The sequence below is a fragment of the Mus caroli genome, unplaced genomic scaffold, assembly GCF_978045245.1.
Source record: "Mus caroli unplaced genomic scaffold, Mus_caroli_1 scaffold_8, whole genome shotgun sequence".
NCBI lineage: Eukaryota > Metazoa > Chordata > Mammalia > Rodentia > Muridae > Mus > Mus caroli.
The window spans coordinates 90,818,131-90,840,694 of NW_028227263.1; the positions used below are offsets into that span (position 1 = coordinate 90,818,131).

Genomic DNA, 22,564 nt, shown 5'->3' on the forward strand with positions numbered 1-22,564 from the left:
CACAGTAAGAACATGACCCACTGAATCAACTAAGCTGGGCTCATACTGGCTCATAGATACCGAAGCTACAATCATGGACTGTAATCGGTCTGAACTAAGTCTTTTGCATATACATTATGGTTGCATAGTTTGCTGTTCTTCTGGGATCCCTCACAGCAGGACTGAGGGGGCATGTCTCTGACTATTTTGCTTACATTTGGGACTCTTTTTCTCCTACTGGGCCACCTTTTCCAACCTTGATATGAGGGTTTGTACCTAGTCTTATTGTAAATTGTTATGCCATGTTTGGTTACCCCAGGAAGGCTCCCTTTTTTTGTTTGTTTTTTTTTTTGTTTTGTTTTTTTTGTTTTTGTTTTTGTTTTTCGAGACAGGGTTTCTCTGTGTAGCCCTGGCTGTCCTGGCACTCACTTTGTAGACCAGGCTGGCCTCAAACTCAGAAATCCGCCTGCCTCTGCCTCCCGAGTGCTGGGATTAAAGGCGTGCACCACCACGCCCGGCTTCCCTTTTTTTTTTAAAGGTATGCAAAAGAGAAATAGATCTGGTAGGGGCAGGGAACTAGAAGGAATGGAGTTAGAGGAAACTGCTGTCAAGATATAATATATGTAAAGAGTAATAATTTAAATTTAAAAAATAATTAAATTTATCCATATTTACTAAGAAAATAAACCTATAATTAAAAAGTCCTAATAACTCCACTAGAAAACTCTTAGACCTAATCAACAAATTTTAGCAAAGTAGCTGAATATAAAATAAACATGCAAAATTAATAGCTTTTCTAGATACCAAAACAAACTTTTAGAAAGAGAAATCGGGAATCCAATTGCGCGCGGGACCTGAGACTGCATTAGTTAGGGAAGCAGAAAACCGGTCTGAGTAGGGCCACAAGCCTCTTCCAGTCTGAACAGCACCTGGGTAGCTAGAACACAGGGTCTGCTGACACCCGCTAGCTACCCACGACACCCGCCACAGGATTTTGAGACTTCTGGTGAGTGGAACACAGCTTCTGCTCCAGTCCAATCACGCGGGACCTGAGACTGCTTTGGTTGGGGAGGCAGAAATCCGGCCTGAGTAGGGCCACAAGCCTCTTCCGTTCAGACCAGCACAGGGGGAGCTAGGGCGCAGGGTCTGTTGACACTCGCCAGCTACCCATAACACCCGCCACAGGATCTTAAGACTTCTGGTGAGTGGAACACAGCTTCTGCTGCAATCCAATTGCGCACGGGACCTGAGACTGCATTAGTTAGGGAAGCAGAAAACCGGCCTGAGTAGGGCCACAAGCCTCTTCGGGTCTGACCAGCACCTGGGTAGCTAGAGCACAGGGTCGGCTGACACCCGCCAGCTGCCCAAGACACCCGCCACAGGATTTTGAGACTTCTGGTGAGTGGAACACAGCTTCTGCTCCAGTCCAATCACGCGGGACCTGAGACTGCTTTGGTTGGGGAGGCAGAAATCCGGCCTGAGTAGGGCCACAAGCCTCTTCTGGTCTGAACAGCACCGGGGTAGCTAGAGCACAGGGTCTGCTGACACCCGCCAGCTACCCACGACACCCACCACAGGATTTTTGAGACTTCTGGTGAGTGGAACACAGAGACTGCTCCAATCTTTAAACAGTGACAACAATAACAACTAATCCCAGAGATTACCAGATGGCGAAAAGTAAACATAAGAATCTTACTAACAGAAACCAAGACCACTCACCATCATCAGAACCCAGCACTCCAACTTCGCCCAGTCCAGGGCACCCCAACACACCGGAAAAGCTAGACCCGGTTCTAAAAGCATATCTCACGATGATGGTAGAGGACATCAAGAAGGACTTTAATAACACACTTAAAGAAATACAAAAGAACACTGGTAAACAGGTAGAAGACATTAAAGAGGAAGCACAAAAATCCCTTAAAGAATTGCAGGAGAATACTGCTAAACAGGTAGAAGACATTAAAGAGGAAGTACAAAAATCCCTTAAAGAATTGCAGGAGAACACTGCTAAACAGGTAGAAGACATTAAAGAGGAAGCACAAAAATCCCTTAAAGAATTGCAGGAGAACACTGCTAAACAGGTAGAAGACATTAAAGAGGAAGCACAAAAATCCATTAAAGAATTGCAGGAAAACCAGACCAAACAGGTGATGGAATTGAATAAAACCATCCAAGACCTAAAAAGGGAAGTAGAAACAATGAAGAAAACCCAAATTCAGGCAACACTGGAGATAGAAACCCTAGGAAAGAAATCTGGAACCATAGATACGAGCATCAGCAACAGAATACAAGAGATGGAAGAGAGAATCTCAGGTGCAGAAGACTCCATAGAGAACATCGGCACGACAATCAAAGAAAATACAAAATCCAAAAAGATCCTAACTCAAAATATCCAGGAAATCCAGGACAAAATGAGAAGACCAAACCTACAGATAATAGGAGTAGATGACAATGAAGATTTTCAACTCAAAGGACCAGCAAATATATTCAACAAAAATATAGAAGAAAACTTCCCAAACCTAAAGAAAGAGATGCCCATGAACATACAAGAAGCTTACAGAACTCCAAATAGACTGGACCAGAAAAGAAATTCCTTCCAACACATAATAATCAGAACAACAAATGCACTAAATAAAGATAGAATACTAAAAGCAGTAAGGGGAAAAGGTCAAGAAACATATAAAAGCAAGCCTATCAGAATTACACCAGATTTTTCACCAGAGACTATGAAAGCCAGAAGGACCTGGACAGATGTTATACAGAAACTAAGAGAACACAATTTCCAGCCCAGGCTACTATACCCAGCTAAACTCTCACCAGAGACTATGAAAGCCAGAAGGGCCTGGACAGATGTTATACAGAAACTAAGAGAACACAATTTCCAGCCCAGGCTACTATACCCAGCCAAACTCTCAATTACCATAGATGGAGAAACCAAAGTATTCCACGATAAAACCAAATTCACACATTATCTTTCCACGAATCCAGCACTTCAAAGGATAATAACAGAAAAAAACCAATACAAGGACGGAAACCACGTCATAGAAAAAGCAAGAAGGTAATCCCTCAACAAACCTAAAAGAAGACAGCCACAAAAACAGAACACCAACTCTAACAACAAAAATAAAAGGAAGCAACAATTACTTCTCCCTAATATCTCTTAATATCAATGGACTCAACTCCCCAATAAAAAGACATAGACTAACAGACTGGCTACAGAAACAGGACACAACATTTTGCTGCTTACAGGAAACTCATCTCAGAGAAAAAGATAGACACTACCTCAGAATGAAAGACTGGAAAACAATTTTCCAAGCAAATGGTAGAAAGAAACAAGCTGGAGTAGCCATTGTAATATCTGATAAGATTGATTTCCAACCCAAAGTCATCAAAAAGACAAGGTAGGGCACTTCATTCTCATCAAAGGTAAAATCCTCCAAAAGGAACTATCAATTCTGAATATCTATGCGCCAAATACAAGGGCAGCTTCATTCATTAAAGATACTTTAGTAAAGCTCAAAGCACACATTGCACCTCACACAATAATAGTGGGAGACTTCAACACACCACTTTCACCAATGGACAGATCATGGAAACAGAAACTAAACAGGGACACAGTGAAACTAACAGAGGTTATGAAACAAATGGATCTGACAGATATCTACAGAACATTTTTCCTAAAACGAAAGGATATACCTTCTTCTCAGCACCTCACGGTACCTTCTCCAAAATTGACCACATAATTGATCACAAAACATGCCTCAATATATACAAAAATATTGAAATTGTCCCATGCACCCTATCAGATCACCATGGACTAAGACTGATCTTCAATAACAAAATAAATAATAGAAAGCCAACACACACATGGAAACTAAACAACACTCTTCTCAATGATACCTTGGTCAAGGAAGGAATAAAGAAAGAAATTAAGGACTTTCTGGAGTTTAATGAAAATGAAGCCACAACATACCCAAACTTATGGGACACACTGAAAGCATTTCTAAGAGGAAAACTCATAGCTCTGAGTGCCTCCAAAAGAAACTAGAGAGAGCACACATTAGCAGCTTGACAACATACCTAAAAGCTCTAGAACAAAAGGAAGCAAATTCACCCAAGAGGAGTAGACGGCAGGAAATAATCAAACTCAGGGGTGAAATCAACCAAGGGGAAACAAGAAGAACAATTCAAAGAATCAACCAATCGAGGAGCTGGTTCTTTGAGAAAATCAACAAGATAGATAAACCCTTAGCCAGACTCACTAGAGGGCATAGGGAAAGTACTCTAATTAACAAAATCAGAAATGAAAAGGGAGACATAACAACAGACCCTGAAGAAATCCAAAACACCATCAGATCATTCTACAAAAGGCTATACACAACAAAACTGGAGATCCTGGATGAAATGGACAAGTTTCTAGACAGATACCAGGTACCAAAGTTAAATCAAGATCAGGTTAATGATCTAAACAGTCCCATATCCCCTAAAGAAATAGAAGCAGTCATTAATAGTCTCCCAACCAAGAAAAGCCCAGGACCAGATGGGTTTAGTGCAGAGTTCTATCAAACCTTCAAAGAAGAACTAATCCCAGTTCTTCACAAACTATTCCACAAAATAGAATCAGAAGGTACTCTACCCAACTCATTCTATGAAGCCACAATTATTCTGATACCTAAACCACATAAAGACCCAACAAAAATAGAGAACTTCAGACCAATTTCCCTTATGAATATTGATGCAAAAATCCTCAATAAAGTTCTCACTAACCGAATTCAAGAACACATCAAAACAATCATCCATCCTGACCAAGTAGGATTCATCCCAGGGATGCAGGGATGGTTCAATATACGAAAATCCATCAATGTAATCCATTATATAAACAAACTCAAAGACAAAAACCACATGATCATCTCGTTAGATGCTGAAAAAGCATTTGACAAAATCCAACACCCATTCATGATAAAAGTCTTGGAAAGATCAGGAATTCAAGGCCCATACCTAACCATGATAAAAGCAATATACAGCAAACCAGTAGCCAACATCAAAGTAAATGGTGAGAAGCTGGAAGCAATCCCACTAAAATCAGGGACTAGACAAGGCTGCCCACTCTCTCCCTACCTATTCAACATTGTACTTGAACTCCTAGCCAGAGCAATTAGACAACAATAGGAGATCAAGGGGATACAAATCGGAAAAGAAGAAGTCAAAATATCGCTTTTTGCAGATATGATATGATAGTATACATAAGTGACCCTAAAAATTCCAACAGAGAACTCCTAAGCCTGATAAATAGCTTCAATGAAGTAGCTGGATATAAAATTAACTCAAGCAAGTCAATGGCCTTTCTGTACACAAAGGATAAACAAGCAGAGAAGGAAATTAGGGAAACAACACCCTTCTCAATAGTCACAAACAATATAAAATACCTTGGCGTGACTCTAACTAAGGAAGTGAAAGATCTGTATGACAAGAACTTCAAGTCCCTGAAGAAAGAACTTAAAGAAGATCTCAGAAGATGGAAAAACCTCCCATGCTCATGGATTGGCAGGATCAACATTGTAAAAATGGCTATCTTGCCAAAAGCAATCTACAGATTCAATGCAATCCCCATCAAAATTCCAACTCAATTCTTCAAAGAATTGGAAAGGGCAATATGCAAATTCATCTGGAACAACAAAAAACCTAGGATAGCAAAAACTCTTCTCAAGGATAAAAGAACCTCTGGAGGAATCACCATGCCTGACCTAAAGCTGTACTACAGAGCAATTGTGATAAAAACTGCATGGTACTGGTATAACGACAGACAAGTAGACCAATGGAACAGAATTGAAGACCCTGAGATCAACCCACATACCTATGGTCAGTTGATCTTTGACAAGGGAGCAAAAACCATCCAGTGGAAAAAAGACAGCATTTTCAACAAATGGTGCTGGCACAACTGGTGGTTATCATGTAGAAGAATGCAAATTGATCCATTCCTATCTCCTTGTACCAAGGTCAAATCTAAGTGGATTAAGGAACTCCACATAAAACCAGAGACACTAAAACTTATAGAGGAGAAAGTAGGGAAAAGCCTCGAAGATATGGGTACAGGGGAAAAATTCCTGAATAGAACAGCAAAGGCTTGCGCTGTAAGATTGAGAATCGATAAATGGGACCTCATAAAGTTGCAAAGCTTCTGCAAGGCAAAAACACAGTCAATAAGACAAAAAGACCACCAACAGATTGGGAAAGAATCTTTACCTATCCTAAATCAGATAGGGGACTAATATCCAATATATATAAGGAACTCAAGAAGGTGGACTCCAGAAAATCAAATAACCCCATGAAAAAATGGGGCTCAGAACTGAACAAAGAATTCTCACCTGAGGAATACCGAATGGCAGAGAAGCACCTGAAAAAATGTTCAACATCCTTAATCATCAGGGAAATGCAAATCAAAACAACCCTGAGATTCCACCTCACACCAGTCAGAATGGCTAAGATCAAAAATTCAGGTGACAGCAGATGCTGGCGAGGATGTGGAGAAAGAGGAACACTCCTTCATTGTTGGTGGGATTGCAAGCTGGTACAACCACTCTGGAAATCAGTTTGGCGGTTCCTCAGAAAATTGGACATAATACTACCGGAGGATCCAGCAATACCTCTCCTGGGCATATATCCAGAAGATGTTCCAACCGGTAAGAAGGACACATGCTCCACTATGTTCATAGCAGCCTTATTTATAATAGCCAGAAGCTGGAAAGAACCCAGATGCCCCTCAACAGAGGAATGGATACAGAAAATGTGGTACATTTACACAATGGAGTACTACTCAGCTATTAAAAGGAATGAATTTATGAAATTCCTAGGCAAATGGATGGATTTGGAGGGCATCATTCTGAGTCAGGTAACATATTCACAAAGGAACTCACACAATATGTACTCACTGATAAGTGGATATTAGCCCAAAAACTTAGGATACCCAAGATATAAGATACAATTTGTTAAACGCATGAAACTCAAGAAGAATGAAGACCAAAGTGTGGACACTGTGCCCCTTCTTGGTTTGGGAACAAAACACCCATGGAATGAGTTACAGAGATAATGTTTGGAGCTGTGAAGAAAGGATGGACCATCTAAAGACTGCCATATCCAGGGATCCATCCCATAATCAGCTTCCAAACACTGACACCATTGCATACACTAGCAAGATTTTGCTGTAAGGACCCAGATATAGCTGTCTCTTGTGAGACAATGCCAGGGCCTAGCAAACACAGAAGTGGATGCTCACAGTCAGCTATTGGATGGATCACAGGGCCCCCAATGGAGGAGCTAGAGAAAGTACCCAAGGAGCTAAAGGGAACTGCAACCATAGGTGGATCATTATTATGAACTAACCAGTACCCCAGAGCTCTTGTCTCTAGCTGCATTTGTATCAAAAGATGGCCTAGTAGGCCATCACTGGAAAGAGAGGCCCATTGGACTTGCCAACTTTATATGCCCCAGTACAGGGGAATGCCAGGGCCAAGGGGTGGGGGTGGGTGGGTGGGGGACTGGGGGGGGGAGTGTATTGGGGACTTTTTGGATAGCATTGGAAATGTAATTGAGGAAATTACCTAATTAAAAAAAAAGGGAAAAAAAAAGAAAGAGAAATCGGGGATGGGGGGAGTCATGTTCAATGTATCTTTTTTTAAAAAAAAATATGAAATCTACCAAGAAAGTAAAAAAAAAAAAATAACCTTCAATAAAAAATTTAAGACATAATAGAAACTATGTTTTTAACCATGGCCCAGAAATGTATATAGCCAAAAATAATAATGAATGTAACCTAAACAAAATCAAACATTTTTTAAAACTGTGTTTTAATTCATTTTTGTTCAGTTCTTAAGTGTATATCTTGTGGATGATATCATGTTCCAACATTACAAGGTTAAGCATACCTGCTAGATGATGCAAGTATTTTCATGTTATGGATTGGCAGGTTTATTATTATTAAAAATGGTTATATTATTAAAAGTAATCTATGGGTTTAATACAATCACCATTAAAACACTAACAACAGGATACTTTCAAAATTTTTAACTTTCACATAGAAGCATAAAAGATTCCATCCACATAACCAAAGCATGATGAAGCAGGAAGAATTGGGCTGGGGGCATCATGATATTTGACCTCAAGCTATACTATTACAGAACCATAATAGCAAAACTTGTATTATACTGGCACAGAAACAGACATAGAAACCATTGGAGTAAAACAGTGTGCTCATAAATAAACTCACACAACTATAGCATCCCAACAAAGGTGCCAAAAATATAGAGAAAACAAAACAACAACAATAACCAGCCTCTTCAGCAAATACTTCAGGGTACACTGACTATCCACATGCAGAGAGGACAGAAACTAAAAGGAAAAAAAGAAATGATGGAATTAGAAGGTAACTGGCTGAAGCTAGAAACAGTCATTCTGAATCGGGCAACTGAAACAAAGGCCATGCTTCCCATCCTGCACAAAATCGATTCAGAAGGACTCCAAGTCCTTAATGAAAGACCTGAGAATCTGACACTGCTCAGAGGAACATAGTAAAATTCTTCAAGGTACAGGCACAAGCAACTTTTCAACAATGTCTCCAATCGCATAGAAAATAACCCCAAGAAATGAAAAAAAGGAATTATACAAAAGTAAAAGGCTTCTGCACAGCAAAATCATGAGCATAAAAGTGAAGAGATAGCATACATGATGGGGAAATTTTGCTACCTACATATCAGACAGGCAGTTAATATCTGCATTATACAAATAGCTTCAAAATAATGCATTATCCAATCAGAAAATAAGCCAGTATACTGAAAGGTGGTTTGCAAAAAATTATAAATGGCTAATAAATATCTTGTTTTTTTAAACATACTTAGCATCAGAACAATGAAAATAAAACTTCTTTGCACGTATATATAACCACAATCAGAATTGCCATCATCCATGAAGAAAATGACAACAAACCCATGGATGGGGGTAAATGGAAGGTTTATTTATCATTGGTGGAAATGTAAACCATAAAACAACTGTGGAAATCAGCTAGAATCTCTTCAAAAAGCTAAAACTAAAATTCAGATATACCATTTATGGGCATGAACCCAACAGATTCCATATCCTACTGCAAAGGTACTTGCTCATCCATGTTCACTGATGTTCTGCTCACAAAAGCAGTCAATATACCCATCAACTAAAGAATGAAGATTCAAATATGGCATTTTCTACAATGGGCTATTACTCAGCTATCAGGAACAATAAGATGATGGAATTAGAAGGTAAATGGCTGAAGTTATTCTGAATGAGGTAACAGAGACTCAGAAAGACAAAAGTCAAATGCTTTCTCTCACTGTGGATGGTAGCTTTGAATCTTTAGATGTGAGTGTTTTATTTGGAATGCCCCTAAAGGTAAGGAAATTATTAAAGGCCTACAGGTAAAGTTGTTCAGGAGATGGAAGATAGAATATCCTGACATAATGGGTTAAAGGAGACTTAAAGAATAGAAAAGGATAGATTGTGATATAGGAGGGAGACAGAGTAGGAGAGGAAAACTGAAAGGGAAAAAACAGCACCAAAAACTTTTCAAACCTCACATGAAAATCTACTCCTTAGAAGCTTCCTAAAATACATCTATACACATACACAACGAGAGCCAAAATTAAGTTTTCCTACAATGAATCAACAATGATCCTAGGAGACACCAGCAGTTTAGTACTGGGAATGGGTTGCCTCTGTAGGACTTGTTGTCCAATGAGGTATGCTTCTATGTTGTGCTTGCAGACAGAAGCCTAGCATAGCATCCCTCTGAGAGGTTCTACCCACCAGCTGACTGAGACAGATGCAGATACCCACAGTCAAATATTGGACGAAAGTCAGGGCCCCTGTGGAAGAGTTATGGGATTATTGAAGGCCCTCTAGGAGATGACAACCCCACAGGAAGACAACAGTGTCAACTAACCTGGACCCCTGGAAACTCCCAGAGAGTAGAGCCACCAACCAAAGAGCATACCCAGGCTGGTCTAAGGCCCTCAACACATTAGTAGCAGATGCATCTAATCCTGCAGAGACTTAATGCACCAGGGTGGTGGGATACTGGGGGGAGGCTCCCCTCTCAGAGGGAAGGGGTGGAGTGGAGGAGGAGATGTAGATAGATAGATAGATAGATAGATAGATAGATAGATAGATAGATAGATAGATAGATAGATAGAATTATCATATGACCCAGGTGTATCACTTGTGCCTATGTACCTGAAGAATTCTAAGCTAACATACCAAAGAGATCACACATATTGGTGTTTACTGCTGAACCAGTCACAAGGACTACACCTAAGACATGGAATCAGCCAAAATGTCCATAAACAAATGAGTGTGTGCTAATACACACATACACACAGAGAGACTCACACAACGGCTATATAATCACAGACACAAAATGAAAATTTTTAGCTGTAAAACACTACCATATTTACAGGAAAATGGATGGACCTGAAAGACCGTTATGAAACCACTATAAACCAGACTCAGAAAAACAAGTGTCATGTGTTTTGTCTTCTATGTAGAATATAGATTTAATTGCATGTGCGTGTGCATGTGTGTGTGTGTGTGTGTGTGTGTGTGTGTGTGTGTGTGTAGAGTCATGACTGCAGATAAGGGATCATGAGTGAAATTAGGAATAGATTTTCAGGAAGCCAGGAAGGGTAGAAAGGGAGTGGCTAAGAGAATCCATGGGACATGAAAGCCAAAGGGAGGACTACTTGAGAGATGGAAGGAGATGAATGAGAGTGGAGCAGATCATGGAAGGGTGTGGCAGAAGGGAGATGAATGAGAAAAAAGAATAGCACCTGCATGAAATTGCCATAATAAAACCCATTCTTTTGTATGCTAACTTTAAAATTAATTTTGGAAAGATAAAAAATAGACTTGTAAGAGTTAAAAAGGCCATTACTGGGAAATTTGGGAAATGTTCTGCCTTTAGAAGTGAAAACATAATACAGGGGAACAACAGGGAGGCAATGAACCCGTGCTTGGTCAGGAACTCTTTGGTGAATCATATTTTTGTTAGCTATTTTTCTTCCTCTCTGTTTGAGGAAGGCACAACTTTATAAATAATGTCTTAAGATTAAAATACATATTGTGAATAATTTCTAGAAACCTTCCCAATCAAAGCAATACATAATAGCATCACATGTTCTCTGACGTAGTTTTTCTCTGCCTATACAGCAGTATTCATTCAGTATTGTGCAGTCTAAGTCAGATCCTTGTGCTGTATGAACTTGCTAGTGTAAGCCATTTCCTCCAGACTTATTTTGAGCAAATTATATTTTATTAGCGAATTAAAACAAATGTATATGTCACAAAAACGATTCAAGAAAAAAACAGAATAGTAACCAAATAAACATTTTTATAAGAAACATTTAAATGTCAGAAATAGAAACATGGGTCACCTTAACATTAATCACTATCATTTCCCATTTAGTGACTATGTAGAAAGATGTGCAGCCTTAGGCTTCACTCTGCAAACAAAATGTAGAAATCGAAAATCAAGTAATAGTTCCAAAGCCTTACCTCCATCAGCACAAAGAGTGCTGCAAAGAAGAGAAGAGTCGCCCACTCTACTCTGTGTAGAATGATCTCAAAGTCATGAATATCAGCTAAAATTAGCAACCAGATGGCACCCAGAATAGCAATCCATCCTGTAAAACAGGCAAAATACAGCCTGTAAAACACCATTGCTAGCACACCAGTGGATGATTTATCTTCTGAATGGTTTACATTTTTTTGTTGAAAACAATGCTGTACTGCAAACTGTGTATATTTAAAAGTATAATTTCTATTTTGGCTTATGTATACATTCATGAACCAACACTGCAATCAAGATAATGGGCATATTCATCATCCGCAGAACTCATGCTCATTCATGCTCTATCCCCCTCCAGATCCTTCTGTCACTGTGTGATAGCACACTCCCAACAAAACATCCTTCTCTTGTCTCGATAGATCAATTTATATTCTCCATATTCTCTATGAATGAGGATTTGTATTCTCATCTCTCTCCTCCTCCCTCCCTCCTCCTAATGCTTCAAATGAAACCCCAAATCTCACACATTTTATACAAAGGTCTACTCTTGCTGTCACATTCCCAAATGACCTAATGGTGCATATTTTTACGTGACAGTGGTCAGATTACCTTGACAGAAAAGCAGCATTTAGCACAATTAATTACTTTAAGGTTCTTCCCTTTCACATTGTGAGTTAAATTCAATGTTCTTCACCAGTCAGTGGTATATTTGGCTATGCCATAATGTACATTCCATTTTCTCATTAAGAACATCTCAATGGTTTCTAGTGCTTGGCTATTACAAACAAATGTAAGTAAATATTCACAAAATAACAGCTAGAATGACCTTTCTCTATGTGACCAGAACCTTAAAAGGGGGTAACAAATTGTCCTGGACCTGAGAAACTTATCCAGCTGCTTTTGGAGATCACAGAGTCATGAGGCCTGTCCCTTTATTCCCCAGGTTCCCTGATTGTCAAAGACACCTTCTTCATTGACTCTTCTCATCCTGGTCAACATCTGGGCAGGTTCCAGTCATTTCTGATGCCTGAGGACTGTGGTACCATAGCTCACAAGTCATGTCACATAAGGTTATTGGAAATATTTCAGAGTATGTTTTGTGTAATGGCTCATCAGTATACACTCACTACTCCTTACTCTGTTGTTCTCCTTCCTACTGGAAGCTTTCTCAGTCCCATGGATGAAGCTACAAGATCGACATATTCACTGAGCTGTTAGCAAACAAAATCCACATTCCCATCCAGAACTTGAAGTAGATTTCTGCTCTAACCACCATTTCTGTCTTGCCAAGGTGACTCAGAAACTGTGTGCTCATCTGATGGCATCAAAAAATGTTAGTTCTCTGTCCAAAAGGATCCCTATTGATCAACACTAAACACAGAACAAATAAGAAAAACCTTTGAGATAGTAGGACCAATGTTCTACCCAACATATCTTATTCTATTCCAAAGCATCCGGCCTAAGGAAAAGTTGCAATGTACATTATTTAAGTAATATTATGCAAATAGTCAAAGAAAAACTAGTTAACCATGTTGTTGAGTTTTGTTCTAATATGCTGTGCTATTTCCTAACAACAAAACAGAGTTTCCACAAAAAAATCGAAAAGCTTATGAAATAATCCTATCTAACAAGATTTTTCAAAATCATTGCTTAAGTTATAAATGCTGAAAACTTGAAACATGGCCATAACAAATGAAATAGTCAACAGACCTTATTGTTTCTAATATGATGACTCAAAATAGAGATATTCAGAATTTTAGGGAAAATCCCTAGTCCTGGTATTTCTAATAAGCCTTTACATATGAACAGTTTTATTTGGTATTCTAAAAACAAATGTGAGAATTGCCCATCTTACAAATGCTAAAGGAAAATAGAACTTACATAGAAAACTAAATATTAGTATGTTTGATACAACTTAAATTGTCAAGGTTAATTGTCCAGGAGAAAATCATATTAATAAACATTAATCACTTGGTTTGAGAGTTTAATAATTGCCTTGAAACATGGCTTACTATTTTGCTGATAACTAATAGATATTTCTGTTTATATGTACTTTTCAGAAAACCTGTTGCTGGAAAGATACATAGAGTCTATCAAAATCACTTTCAAAAAGCCAGCTGTCTTAGTGTTTGTGCAAACCTGTGTGATACAAGGTATTGAAAATGAAAAATGAAAGGTGGATGGGCAATCAAATTCTTGGCTCCAAATTCTTCATCTCTGTGACCTCAACATAAGAAACTGGCTGCATTATTCAAACCATAGTAGAGCCAATAAAAGAGCAGGTGGTAGTACTTGGGTAGTTGTAGCTAAAACATGGCCAACCTTGCAGAATGCACCTTTGGATTCCTGGGAAAGGTCTGAATAAGCCAGAGAAGAGGGGATAGGCTTCTTAGTTTCAAATCTCACAGTGTCTGTATGATGGCCAACAAGTGCAACTCAGTCAGATCATTAAAGTTACTCTGACAACCAAACCTCTCCAGGTACTCAAAGATATCAATAGTCTCCAAGGAGAGACGCACAAATCACCAGTGAGAAGCAGGCAGGAACATCTTCCCTCAAAAAGAAGTTTTTATTTAGAAGTGAACAAAAAGTCTCACCCCCAACCAAGAACCTGCTTGCAGTTGATACCTGCTGGGAAAGGGACAATTCATTTTTGGTGTTTGAAAGAGAGAGGAAGAACATGAAGTTGAATAGTAGGGAGGTGGGGAGCGGCTTGGAAGAGGTGGGAAGGACAATATGGTCAAAACATTTTATAAGAATAAATAAATAAATATTTTTTATTGACACTAACAGAACAAGTTTCTATGATGACAAATGCATCGAAATTCAGCTAGGGAAGGATGTCAATGTGAATATAAAATAAGACCTTCAACAATCTATTCATCTCTAAAAGAACTGAAATTATGGTGAGGTTTTTGGAAATGTAAGTTGGTTCTAAAGCTTTTAATAATACAAAGTATAAGCTGGGCAGTGATAAGAACAACAAGTTCTAATCTTAGGAAGAAGATTAATAAGTAGAAATTATTAACATCAGAGGCTTGTGAGACACCATGAAGCAGACAATACATGAATCATAAGAATTCTAAAAGTAAAAGCAGAGGAAAAAGGATAAAATATAAAATATTTGAAAAAATAATGAACAAAACTCCCCAAATATGATGAAAAGATTAATCTCAGCATCCATGACATTCAACTAAGTTCAATAAGGACAGATTTACAGCTAGCCACACTCAGACATATTATAGTAAAAATGCTGAAAGACAAGACAGGCACAAAGAGAAAGTTTTGAGTCAGTGAGAGAAGCAACTAACCATGTAACTCAATAAAATTAGTAATCACACAATACTGATGCCAGAAGACCCTGGGATTACATAATCAAAGTGTTGAAAAAGAAGATTGTCAACGAAGAATTTCATACCCAACCAAACTGCCATTCAAAATGAAAAATGGTGGGACATTCCTATATAAACAAAAACAGGAAAAGACATGACTACCTTTAATCTAAGGTATACTAATAGAAGCCCTTGAGTCTTAACTGAAAACCATTTTGGAAAGATACTCCAACCACATGAATAAATAACACCTGGGAACATTTATATAAATAAAAATAATATAGATATAACCTTTTTTGACCTTTCAAGTTATTTAAAATATGTCATCTTAAAATAACAACTATAGAACTGAATATAATATATATAAAGATTAAAATTATATAGCAAATAGTAGCACAAAAGACAAAGAAATGAAAAATTATAAAAAGGAAAGCTCTTTCAGACTATCAAAATTAAATTAGTGTTGAACTGAAATAGACTGTTACAATTTAATTTGTTCCTTGTAATTACCATAATAATGATTAAGAAAATAACTCATAAAATAAGAGTAATGTGGAATTAAAACAGTGTTTTGGAAGCATCAATAAAAAAAAATAACAAATGGAATAATAAAAGCCAAGACAATGGAGGATGGTCTTGTGCTCATAGATAAGTACTAAGGAAACCAGGAATTACACACAGGGTTGTTTCTTCAAAAGAAACTATGTATTTCCTGTTTTCTATCCAGAAGGCAGGAATAGTTGTGGTTCATAGCCTAGTGACCTCTGCATGATCTGTATAATGCAGACCACACCTGGCTCCCAAAGACTCTGACATTTATCTCAATCAATCTGTAGCATTATCTTCTCCCAGATCCTTATCATGAGCTGTCTACCTTGAGCCTGTTTCCCAACTTAAGATATAGAGTTTATCTCTACGGAAGATGTCATTTATACTTTATAAATTTCTATGTAATCATGCCTTAAGCTTTGTTGTATACACAGGATTGAGTTTAATACTACTAGAAAACATTTTTCTAATTGTGTTGTGCTTAAATGTGCCTAAAAGAAACTACCCAGTGTCAGACTCTTGAAGTCTGAGCCAACACTGGCTACTGACTCACGCTGAGCTACCTTTCCTTCTTGCCTCACGTGGACTGACACTCTGCTGGCCACGGTGTTTGCAGAGACGACTCACAAAAATTAATAGTGCAGTATAGATTAAATTCTGTTATCACAGTGATTATATTAAATATGAAAATTTAAGTATTTCAAGCAAAAGGCAGATACTAGCACATGAATGATTCAAATATATGCTGTGCTCAGGTAAGTGGAAAATAAAAGTAAGGAAAATGACATACAGAGTAAACCACAATTCAAGTAAAACCCATAAGCTACATGTGATAGCACTTACCTATAAGGAAGCTGAGGTAGGAGAATCATAAGTTCAAAACCAGCCCAGGCTTCATAGTGTTTGAGGCCAGGCTGTCAGCAACTGTCTTTAAAACCCAAGGGCTAAAAAGATACATCTCAATGACAGAGCACTTACTTAGCATGTACTATGCATGGACTCTGTTCTATGAGATGTAAAACTAAATGCAGATTAGTAAGAGTAAGTAAGTAAATAAAATTGGACTGACTGTGTTGATTCCAGATAACAAAGATTTCACAATAAAAGAAACTGGTGCTGAAGAGTATTTTATATGCTGGACAAGAAGAAAATCCACTAAGAAAATATTACAAGTCTATAATGTCTCTAACAACCAGTTTTCAAATACATAAAGCATGAATGACAGAATTGAATAAGCAACTCAATGTTTTTTGGAAATGTCAATATCCTCATCTCAGTGATGCCAACAGATCAACAAGGACAGAGACGGCTTGACTAAGAAGAGGAGGAAATCAGAGCTAACAGGCATCCGTACACTTCACACCAGTCAAATATAGTCTCTCAGAGCTAACAGGCATCTGTACACTTCACACCAGTCAAATATAAAGTCTCTTAGAGCTAACAGGCATCCGTGCACTTCACACCAGTCAAATATAAAGTCTCTTAGAGCTAACAAGCATCCATACACTTCACACCAGTCAAATATAGTCTCTCAGAGCTAACAGGCATCCGTGCACTTCACACCAGTCAAATATAAAGTCTTTCACACACATATGGAAGATTCTCTAAAACATATTATTCCATAACAAATACCAATAAACTTATGAGGATTGAAATCATGCTAAATTATATATCTAAACCAGAATGAAATTCAGAAATCAATGATGAAAGAAAATTTGGAAACTATAGAAATGTGGGTAAATGAAACATCATGCACTATAAGTTCTTAAAATCTTTTAATAGAATTTTTTAACTCAAAAATAAAATGTTAAATGCCTCAAAATAGTAGAAATGGAATCTCAGTAGAGCAGCATTGTTGACAACAGATAAGGCAGTAATGACATAAGGTAGCCTACTCTGAAAGTTCTCTGTGCAATCATGTAAACTTTGATGTTAAAACACGGGCATTGTAAGCCCAAAGTAAGCTTATGAAAGAACATGGTGAAGGTTATATTGGAAATAAATGAAGTGGAACAGACACAAAACAATGTAGATAATTAATGAAACAAAAAATTGGCTCTTTGAAAAAAGGATAAACAAAATTGACAAATAATTAGCTAAATTATTATGGTTTGAATGAAAATATTTCCCATAGGCTCACATGTTAAAAATTTGGTCAGCAGTTGGTAGTGCTGGTTGGGGAGGTTGGAGAGCCATTTGAGTATGGGGCCTATCTAGCATGGGCCTTTCAGGGATACTCTACTTTTAAGTCGAGTTCTCTCTTTCCTTGTCTGCTTAGATATGAGGAAGCCATGCTAGAAAGTTCCCCTCCACCAAAAAGAAGAGAAAATAATTAGCACACCATCTCAGCCACAAAACCTTCAACCTACAATTTGTTCTGCCCAGATGTGCTGGGGTAAAGGTGGCACAGAACTTGGGACCGGCCAACCAATGACTGGTCCAACCTGAGACCCACACTATGAGAGGGAACCCATGCATGACACTGCCTGGAAGCCAAGAACCATATCTGGATAGCCCAAGATCTAGACTAGAACCAACGTGACTGGCAAAAATAATGTCAATGGAATGACTCAGAAAGATATTCTGTTATACTCCTAGACTAGAGCCTAGCATAATTATCATCAGAGAGGCTTCATCCAGCAACTGATGAGAGCAGATGCAGAGACCCACAGCCATGCATTAGGCTGAGTTCAGGGAATCCTTTGGAAGAGGGAGAAGAAGGATTGTAGATTCACAAAGACTGAGACAATAATCAGGGAGCCTGTATAAGTCTGACCTAGGACCTCTGCGTACATGTTATGGTTGTATAGCTTGGTCATCTTGTAGGACTCCTAACAGTAGGAGCAGAGGTTGTCTTTGACTCTGCCTGCTTTGGGGGACCCTTTTCCTCCTACTGGGTTGCCTCATCCAGTCTTCATATGAGTATTTATGCCGAGTCTTATTGTCATTTGTTCTGCCATGTTTGGTTGCTATCTCTGGGAGGCCTGCTATTTTCTAAAGGGAAACCAAGGAGTGAATCTGGAGAAGAGGAGTTGTGGTGGGCAGAGAATGGGAGGAGAAAGAAGGAAACCTGCAGCTATGGTCTAATATATGAGAGAAGAATAAATAAAAAAAAAAGAAAAACTATACACACAATAAAGTTCCCCACCATGGACAACACCAGTGTGTGCCCTGCCTCTCGCAGACATGGGACTGTAGCTTTCTAATGAGACTCAAAATATATCATTCATCCATTCGATTGCTTCTGTCAGATATTCTGTCACAGTGATGAGATGAGTAAATGATGCATAAATGGCCATAAATGTAGATTAACCTATTCAGAACACTCTAAAGTTCAGTGATGTTAACCCACATGAAACCCAGATAAACCTACTCAGATAACAATTAAAACTTCTCTTCTGTTAACTCACATGAAATGACTAAATTCCTAAAATCATAGAAACCACTGATCCTGATCCAAGAACAAGTAAAAAATATGAATAAGGCTCTATCACATAGAGACTGTGTTCATAATCATCATGCTTCTTATGAAGAAAGCATCTCTCGTCTTGCAATAAACAAAGGCAATGGATTGATGACTGACTGAATTGCTAAGAGTCTAAAGCTAAAACAGACAACCATATTTTCTCATGACCTTTGCATAGGCAATAGTCAGCTACATGTAACACCAAATGACAGTGTTCAAAAGAGGTAACATGGGCTTCCCCCCAAATTGTTGTGTTTCAAGAGGAATACTATCAGCAAAGCAGTCCTTGAGAGACTGAGGCAGGAGAATGAAATGTTCAAAGCTAGAGTGGACTATACTGAGTTTAAGGCTCACCTGGGTAACTTGTCGAGAACTTGTCTCAAAATAAGAATTTTAAATGGAGTAGCTGTGGATATAGCTCAGTGGTAGAAAACTTGCCAGCATCTGTGAGGTCCTAGGTTCAATCCCAAGTACTGCTGTGGCAGCAACATGAGGAGGAGGAGGAAGAAGAGGAGAAAGAAATGGAAGGAGGAACAGAAGTTATCTAGAAATGAGAAGAATATACTTAGGCTATGTGCAAACACATACCATCTTAATTAAGGATCTTAAGCAGCCAAATGTCTTTGTAACCCTAGGTAGTGGTGGAATCAGTCTCCTAACGATACCAGGAGATAACTAGACTGAACAGACACTAGAGGGACTAATAAATGTGTTAGAAGGTTTGGAGAATGTCTGTCCAGTTATAATGAACTCTTTCCTCTAAAAAATTATGCCCTCAACCATCACAGCCATGTGGTTTCATGTGACCCTGTGCTCCTGGCTGGCATTTCCAGTGTTTGGGAAATAACACTGCCTGCACCAATCAGGTGCTTCATGTAAATATCTGAAGCTCAAAATGGATTTTTCTCTTTGTATAGCTAAAGCAGATTCTATAAGCTGATTGAGAAGTTGCAGGGTAGGGGTGGGGTGCGGGGGATGGATGTATGGCCACTGAGGGACAAGCAGGTTTGTCCATGCAGAGTAGCTTCTATCAGACGCACCCCTCAAAGCCTGTCCTCATCTGACCTCTGCTGGCAGCCTATTAGCGATTCCCACACTCCTCTCTGTTGCCAAAGACAAATCAAGTAGATTGCTTTAGTTGCAGCTAAAAATACTCCCTTAAAGACAAACAAATAAACTGCTCCAATATAGATGCTGAAAGATGCCAGGAGACACCTCATGTGTATCAGGTTAGCTCTAAGGAAGGGAGTCCGTGCTGCTGAGGCTATGGGGCATTCATACTGTGGGAATGCAAAACTAACAGCCTCTTTGGGAAGCTCAGACAATTTCTTTTGTGGTGAACAGTATATACATATATGATCTTAGCCAAGAATGGAAGTTGAAATTCACACAAATCCTTAAATTTGTTGCCATTTGGACCAGTTCTATTCACAGTTGGGCTGACCCCCAATAATGACTTAAAAACCTGGTCCCTCCATGCCATGGAATATCTCTCAGCAACAAAAAAGCAAACTTCTGATATAATCTGAAACATGAAAGGATCCAGCCATGTAGTGTTGGTGCAGGCAAAGTTCATTGCAGAAGGTTGCATATCATCTCATCCCACATACATGACATTCTCAAAAAGGAAACTGATCTATTGCTGATGGGAAGGGGAAAGAGCCACAACGGCAAGCATGGGGTTTTGTGGGAGTATCCTCTGACTTTTATTGGTAGTTGCATAAATCTCCATGGGTATTGAAATAAATACAATGTTATGAGAAAAAGTCCATTTTGTTCTGATGCTGGGCTTAGGTTCTGGTTCTTCAAAGAAGGGATGTGTCAGATGATGTCGCATTTCATCACGTGATGCGCAGTTCACAACACTATTTCACATTACATAAGAATGTGCATTTTATGTCATATTACATTGGCATAGTACATAATGGGTGCTCTATATTTGACATTTTCATATCTTGTTACATGATACGTGTCATGTGCTATGACATCACTTTGTATTATATGACACCACATTACACAATATCATGATATTATATAAGGTTATTTTATATTATTTGACTTTTGGTTTGCATAATACATAGTGTACTAACTACTTTTGATGTCAACTTGAGACAAGCCAGAGTCATTTTTGGGAGAGGGAACAATTGAGAAAATGCTTATGGAGCATTTTCTTGATTGATGATTGATGTGAGTGGGCCCATCCCACACTGGGTGGTGTCACCTTTGAATAGATAGTCACAAATGGCATTTTAAAAGCTGGCTGATTAAGCCATGAGGCGCAAACCAGCAGTCCTTCCTGACCTCTGCATCAGTTCCTGCTTCCAAGTTCCTGCATTATTCAGTTCTATTCTTGACTTTACTGAATGATGGGCTACAAGCTGTAAGATGAAATAAACCCTTTCTTCCCTCAAGTTGCTTTTGGTTGTGACATTTTATCACAGAAATAAAAGTCCTAACTTTTAAATAAAAGCACACAGAGTTAGATGACATTCCCTTGTGTCGTAAGATGTCAGTCACATTCTACAAGACAGCTACTGTGTTCTATATAAACAAATTCCGTTACCTGAAATCTTGTGCTACTTAATACGACCCTACATTATTTGGATGCTGTTGACAATGCATAGGGTCAGGTGGCATCATGTTGTATATATGATACCACATATTCCATGTTGTGCATTTTATAGGATGTCACCTTGTGCTATATTACATCATGTATGTATATGTTCGGTTCATGAGCAGGTCACATTCAAAGCAGAATTTATCAAATGACAATCTTATTCTCTACTGACTGAAGCCTTGGAAAGATCCTGTATTTATTTTTCTACCATTGACATCAGGCCAGTTACTGTCTCTCTAAGGAAACTATAAACTAATAAAAACACATGAGCAAAGTTGGTACTAATCTTTTCCCATTTTGTCCTATTGGTGGTATCCTTTGCCTTACAGAGACTTTTCAGTTTCATGATGCCTGATGTATTAATTGTTGATCTTAGTGTTGTTGGTGTTCTCTTCAGGAAGTTGTCTCCTGTGCCAATGCATTCAGAGCAGTTCTCCACTCTCTCCTTTATTGGGTTCAATGTGTCTGGTTTTATGTTGAGGTCTTTGATCCACATGAACTTGAGTTTATATGAGGTGATTAATATGGATCTATATGCATTTAAGATTTTCATCAATTCTACATCCAACTGGATGGACACTGACTGGATACCCCCTGGAAACTTGGGATAGAAACAAACATGGCCAAAAAAGTCAATAAAATTATTCCTATTGATGTTCTGCTATACTCATAGACTGGAACCTAGCTCAGTTGTCATAAGATAGGCTTCATCCAGCAACTGATGGATGCAGATGCAGAGGCCCACAGCTAAACATTAAGCAGAGTTCTGGGAACTCAACAGAAAAGGGGAAAAGAAGGACTATAGCAGCCAGAGGGGGTTGAGGACACCACAAAAACACGGCCACAGAATCAACTAAACAGGGCTCACAGGGGCTCACAGACACTTAAGAGACAGACATGGAGCATGTATGGGCTTGATCTAGGTCTTCTGCATATATGTTATGGTTGTGTAGCAGGGTGTTCTTATGAGACTCCTAACAGGGGCAATGGAAGATTTCTTGGGCTCTTTTGTCTGCACTGAGGCCTTTTTCCTC

At 38.6% G+C, this 22,564-nt stretch overlaps 1 protein-coding gene across 2 annotated transcripts in view; it reads right to left on the reverse strand.

Annotated features, from left to right (window-relative positions):
• Positions 1 to 22,564, reverse strand: part of Oca2 (OCA2 melanosomal transmembrane protein) — a 310,146-nt gene that overhangs the window by 184,811 nt on the left and 102,771 nt on the right. For both annotated transcript variants that reach the window (XM_021168684.2, XM_021168683.1), the window contains exon 18: positions 11,554 to 11,681. In XM_021168684.2, coding sequence (XP_021024343.1) covers positions 11,554 to 11,681 — 128 coding nt within the window. The remainder of the gene's footprint in view (positions 1 to 11,553; positions 11,682 to 22,564) is intronic.